Raw genomic sequence first — 6935 nt, 5'->3', positions numbered from 1 at the left:
GCAATTTTCTTGTTGTTGTTTTTTTTTCACCTTATCCCTTGGCAATGAAACGAACATATATTTACAAGACGTTTTCACATCAATATTTATTTTATTATTTATAAAGTTGAATGAAAATTTACAAATACTCATTGTGATGAAAAAAACGTATATAAAAGAGAATTGGAATTATATAAAAAATATTGCAGGTTCTGACTGCAAACAAAGTAAAAATTCAGGTCACTTTCCGTCTTCAAAGTACAATTATGTATACTTTTGTAAGTATGCGTATGTGTATGCGTGTGTATGTATATGTTTGTGTGTGTGTGCGTGTTTTTTATGTAATAAGTATGTTTTCATGTAGTTATGTATGCATGTAGATTTATTAAAAATAATTTAAGCTTTGCTTGCGTTCTTTTTTATTTTATTTTTATTATTTTTTTTTTAATTTTTTCCTTTTTTGATTGTATTTTATTCGCGTAGATTTTTTGTTAGCAGCAAATTATTATGGTGCCCCGATAAATGCCTCACTAACTCTTGTACTGATTCGAAATACATTGAACAAAAACAGCAACTGAATCGATTTTCGGTTTCAGCACCATTTGTCGTCGTTATAACATTTCGATGAACCGAACACAAATGTTTCAATAGATGGGCCTTTTGTTTGAACATAGCAACGCACAAGCGACAAGCGAACGGCTTCTCACCCGTGTGTACTCTTAAATGCGTTTTCAAATTCCACGACATACCAAATTGTTTGCCACAGTATTCGCAACGATATTCACGTGCCGTATTGTGCGTGCCACATATATTCGAATTGTTTGAAGGGGGATCACGAACACTTCCTGGTGTATCACGACTGCCTGCCTCGACAGCACTACTGCCAACGCCGCCACCACCACCACCTCCACCACTACCACCACCACCACCTACGCCACCTATCTGTGGTATGCTATTGAGACCAGATTGCAGATTTGAGAAGGTGGAGATGGCAGGGTTTTGCGCCGATTGCCATTGGTAAGCAAACTGTGGTGAGATGTGTAGTGCAGTGTCGGGACTTTGCGGTCTGGGCCTTTGATTTTCGATGGATTTACGATTTTTCGGCAGCACTTCGGAGCTACCTAAGAGACCTTCCTCCAGTGGGGATAACAATTTGCGATCGGACATGTAAGATGATATGGGTGAAGCTGCTGTTTTCGCGGAACGCAACTCCTCGATTAATGTATGCTGATATGATGAAGCAAACGGTTGATTATGACTGGAGGAATGATGGAAGCCCGGTCTTCTTTTTCGATGCGGCGTTACAACATAGTTTTCTGGTGAATTATTCAAGTCGGGATCTTGTAGAGATTTTGTCACTTCTTTATCAGAATCGAAAAAAAATCCTTTACGTTTTATACTTTCGGTGCCATTGAATGATGAACTGTCTGTGTTGAAAATGTTTTTGTCCGTATATGATAATTTTCTTGTACTACTTTCGTGTTTACTTCGAAAACCCAGCGATAAATTGACAGGATTTAGAGAAGGTATGTTCTTATTGGCTGTATTGAGCTGCGCATCTGTATATGCCTCTTGCTCACTGGTCGATGGACTATTCTCCTTTAAATCTTTTTGTTGTATATTATTATCTTCTAATGAACACTTAGGGCTGCCCGGATCTTCCTTAACGGTATCTGTATCTGTATTCTTCGGATGGTCCGAGCAATTTCTTAAATCATCACTACTTTCTAATTCAGGGCTATAGGAATGCTCTAGTTTTGTTGAACAATACATTTGTTCATGATTACCATTTCCATTACCGTTTCCATTACCATTGGAATCGCTATTTAATCGATCGCGCAAATTACTACATTTACTGCTTAGAATTGCTGAATCTGTCGTCTTCCAATTGTCCGATTTGATTTGCAGCAACAACAGCAGATCGTGCAAGTAGTTAACATCGCGGGATGTTATGCAAGTTTGTCCGGAGTAAAGAAAATCCAAGAGGAATTTAAAGTATGTAGCATTTACATCTGGGAAATAAACTGTGGTCGCGCTGTCGGATAGTTGCGTGTCCTCCAAGAGAGTTCTAGAAAATAAAGCGAAACGGATAAGGTGTGAAATGAAATTAAGGGAAGTTAAGAAATTAAAAACAAAAAAATATATTAAAAAAAAACTAAGCAAAATACAAGGAAGTAGAATCAAATAATGAAAATAAAATTAAGTTAAATAAAATTTATAATGCAATAAAATAAAATGAAAAATAAAACAAACAAATATAATAATATAAGATAATTTATGTAGAACCTGGAAAAATAATAAAAAATAGAGAAAACATACACTTAAATTAAAATAAAATATAATTAAGATACAAGAGAATAGATAGATTAAAAGAATAAATAAAATTAAAAAGGAAGAATATTAGATAAACGAATAAAATAATATTAAATGGAAAGTGTAAAATAAAAAAAAAATAAATAATGAAGAAATAAATTAACTTTTAAAACAATTAAAATTAAATAAAAAGAAAAGAGCAAAATAATGTAAAAAATAGAATAATTCAAAGTGAAGAATAATACAATAAAGAAAATTTTAATTAACTTCAAATAAAATAAAAATAAAACAATAAAAAAAGATAAAATAAGTGACATAAAATAAACAGATAAAACTACTTAAGGTAAAATATATTAATAAAATACTATAAAGTAGAATAAAATAAGTTTTAATGAAAAATAGAATAAAATAAAATAATAAAACAGTAAAAAATAAGTAAGGGGAAAAATAAATAAACTTTTGATAAAATAAATTATAATGAAATAAAGAAAAAGAGAATAAAATGTGACGAACCCAAATAATAAAATAAAATACTAAATAAAACAAAATGAAATAGAAACCAACGATATAAAGAATACCCAATATGATTTTTTTTTGGAAATTTACACCTTTAAGAGATCAGTCAAAAAAAAATTATCTATTCACACCTATTTACATACACACTATGTACGTACTTGCCCTTAGAAAACATTATTTATTGTATTTAAATATATTACTAAATTTTATTTCAATTTTCCTCACGAGAATAAAATAAAAGTTGTGGTGCAAAAGTTTTAGAAAGTTATTTAAACTTCAGTTAGTGCACGTACATATGTATGTACAGAGAAGCTTTCAAACTACTATAACCACTATATGAGGGCTTTCATACAGTAATTCCGGATTTCCACAGGGCATAAAATGACAAACATTTTAATGACAAAGTTGGGCATTAAAAAATATGCCTGCTATTACTTTTATAAAAATAGTAAATAAATTCGTTTCCCCATGGAATTTTAGAAATGGCACAGATTTTGATAAATTATGGCTTAGTGCATACTACTTTGAGCCGGAAAATAAAAGATGGACGGCAGAACCAAATTGTAGAGAGCTTGACACATCTGGTCAGGATTGGATAAAGAGGACCAAGACCTTTCATCGCAAGGAAAGTGGCATAAGTCATTTCCATTAACTTAACTTAACTGAATGCATCTCTAATCGTCCTACCGTCATAATGACTAAAATTTTTACCTTTGAATTATAAAGTTGAACGAATAACAGACGCGTTCAGACAAAGGTAAATAAGCACTGATGTCAAATGGCATGCAGTTACTTATGTCACTTTCCAAATAAAGGGCTAATGTAAAGCGTTATTGCTGTAGAACCGACCTGAAGCTGAAGTTATGTCTACGAAGTGATACCGAATTTGTCATTTCTTATCTCATATGAAAAATTTGCCCATCAAAACCGGCGTGAAATTTGCCTTCCCTTTAACTTGTACATCGTTAACTATCTTAGCCACCAGAAGGAGTTTCACTGACCTCCTATGCCGAAAATTGCACGCTATTGTTTACCTATGTTTAAAAGTAAACGTCTACCTTTCTTACCTTTCTCGCAATTGCTAATCAAGTGCAGCAGCACTTGGGGCAATCACAAAAAAAACGTTGTTGGCAACATACAGGGCAATTCGCGACCGGTACTAAGTAAATTATGACGCATCAGTTTGCTCACCAAAATTTAGTAAGATGCACACCACATATATGAAGCTGTAGACCTGTCGAAATACTCCAATGAGATGCCTTCTTATGTCGCCTGAGCCCCCCGCCTTCATAGCTAGAGCTCAATGTTACCCATCAGGGAACAGCAAGCAATTCAACTGCTAACAGAAAACACCCGAACAAGCACTTGCTGGGAGCAGAGCCACCTTCTACACTATCTGCGAACTCATGGACGAAATACAAGCTTACATCGCACAACCGCTGGACCCAACGTTGAACAGACAGATCTTATACAACATCCACCGAGTGACAACTACCAGTTTTACCAACTCCCGCCCCCAAAACTGGTATCATCGAAGTTCAAACACCTCCCATTGCAAACGAAGAGCTAGCTAGTAAGGTACCCTACACGAAACCAACCACCTTTTCGCTTGCTTCCATTAAGCCCGTTCAGCTAACAGCCTCTCTCTCTGGTCTAGGCTTAGTAGTGTCGCTACAACAAAAACAACAAACGTCCAGGCATCACAGACGATAGGATCCACAGACCGCAGAGTGAAACAAGCCGCATTCGCATAGTTGCAATTGAAGTGAGATAACCCGCAGGCTTAGAGTTAGTTGCCAGTCACTATAGTAGATCCACTATGTATCTGAACAAGCTAGCTCATCTTAAAATTGTTATAGCACGAAATACTGGACCAAAGTAGGAAGTCTCGTTTTCCTACTAGTCACCTTAGCGGCATTTGTAAGATGGACATTTACATATTCGAAATGGATAATTGATGTGACCTTGAAAAACTAAGGACGTACATTTAATACGATTCAGCTTCAGTGTTTGCGCGACAAACATGCCGATTATTTCAACTTCAAGCCAGAAGGGATTATCGTCAACCTAGAGCAATAAAACTTTAAAGATATGCTATTTAAGTCAATGGAAAAAACTGCGTATCGAATTTCTAAGAAAAAAATTATCTGCTTATGTTCTAATGTACATTAGAGTGTTCCAAAACCAATAAAGTCCGAATTTTAATTCCGCTACCTACCCCTTAGGATTGTTTTTAACCGAAAAAATATACCCCTATTTTATATTTTGAAATCAAAAAATATTTAGGGAGCGCTTACGCGCTCAAAGTTTTCCGTGTATTTTATATGGGGAAAAAACACTTTTCATAGAAATGCTATAAATTTCTGGAAAATCAATATTTTTCGATCGAAAAACTGTGGTTCTCTTCAGGAGACTTCCAATATTAATATCCAATTGTTTATTTAACCATTTTTTAATATTAAAGATTTCTGGGGGTTTTCGAGGACCTATAATATATTGTTACCATGAAAAAAAGAAACAATTGGGTATTATTACTGGGAATCTCCGGATGATAAAACAAGTTTTCCAATCGAAAAATTTTGATTTTCAGGCAATATACACAATTTCTACGAAAAGTTGTTTGTTCCCCATATAAAATACATGAAAAACTTTGAGCGCCTTAAGCACTCCCTATTTTTTTATATCAAAATAAAAAATAGGGGTATATTGTTTTTGGTATAGAACAAACCTAGTGGTGGCGGCATTATAAATCCGACCTTTTTTCAAATACTACATTTTTGGATCACTTTAATGTACATGTGTGTATGTACCCAGTGGGAAAGGGTTATGTCTGGGAATGCAAAAAGTAATGGATAGCCCCTATTACCTACGCACGAAAAGATGCAAGAATTTCTCCACAGCACCCTGTAAAAACAGCTAAATCTGTTTTTGTTCTATAACTTCTTTATTTGATGTCCGATTTCCATAAATGACGTATCGTTTTAAAGGTATTAAAAACTTCTAATATAGTTCCACCAGAAAAGCTTTTTTTAACACGGTACTCTGTAATAAATAGTAAGAATCTCAAAAATACACTCCCATGAACAAGAGTGCCTTAACTATACACATTTGTGGTGCTACCACGATTCAGCCAACTTGAGTTCCGGAAAAACTTACTTTAATTAAATATTTACACATTTGCTAGTAATTAGCTGTTGTTTAATGGAAATAGATTAGTGTTTATTTGCCAAAAGGTTATAATTTGACATGAAAAATATTTTTCTGACACGAAATATTGCATACAGTTTGTTGTTTTCAGAAAAATGCACAGAACTTTCAAAGTTTGTGAGACGTGATAATAGTAATATATACACAACTGCAGACTTTCTTAATAGGTACCTTTACAACGATGCCTCATTTATAGAAATCGGATACCCTTATAGAAAAAATCGATTTAGCTGTTTTTATAGAGTGCCGAAAAAAAATTTTACACTCCTGATATACTACATAGTGATACGGCCTAATGTACATTTGTATTTCTTAGTATTTTTTTTAATACATATAACCTTTTTTTAGTTTTTTTTAAGTGCTTTATAAAGTAAATTTGCTAAATTTACCATTTCAACTGCGTCACTTTTACCTTATGAGTGGGCTAGCAGCAGCCAATACGAGTTTATGTGCATGAAGTTTGACCCTGTTTTCACAAACTATCGTCAGATCGGCTGGGTGTTCTCCACGGAATGCGGCTCCAATTTCCTTGAGTATACACTCTCCATGCTTGCTGTACTGCAACATCAGCATTCTAGGAAACTTTGGAAGGAAGACATCAAAAGCACAGAAAATCAAAATATGTATGTACAGATGTATGTATGTATGTATTTAACAATGGGTAGCGGCAACAATGTTAATGTTGTTAGGCATTAGACGTTTAAATATTTATTTGAATTTTATGCGGTTAGTGTAGGTGAAAAAGCACATCTTGTTTAAAGCACACATGCATGTAGATATATACATACATAACTTTATTTGTAATTAAAAACATAATACCTACATTATCTTAAACAACTTTAGCTTTAGTTCTGCAATTCACACACGCAACGCAACAAACAAAAATTCTTTAAATACTTGAATGATGACAAACTATTCGC

At 33.9% G+C, this 6935-nt stretch overlaps 1 protein-coding gene across 1 annotated transcript; it reads right to left on the bottom strand.

The window, feature by feature from the left end:
• Positions 1 to 396: 396 nt before the first annotated feature.
• LOC118751026 (transcription factor Ken-like) lies at positions 397 to 6597 on the bottom strand (the record flags this gene model as incomplete). Its single annotated transcript, XM_036485785.1, is given in 2 exon segments — positions 397 to 2047; positions 6428 to 6597. Coding segments are annotated over 2 exon segments (1767 nt in total), but the record flags the coding sequence as incomplete, so codon positions are not given.
• Between the last annotated feature and the right edge of the window lie 338 nt (positions 6598 to 6935).

This window comes from Rhagoletis pomonella, unplaced genomic scaffold, assembly GCF_013731165.1.
Source record: "Rhagoletis pomonella isolate Grant_MI unplaced genomic scaffold, Rhpom_1.0 Rhpom_scaffold_00498, whole genome shotgun sequence".
NCBI lineage: Eukaryota > Metazoa > Arthropoda > Insecta > Diptera > Tephritidae > Rhagoletis > Rhagoletis pomonella.
Note: the sequence above shows the minus strand (reverse complement) of the source record. Positions and strands in the feature narration are given on the sequence as shown.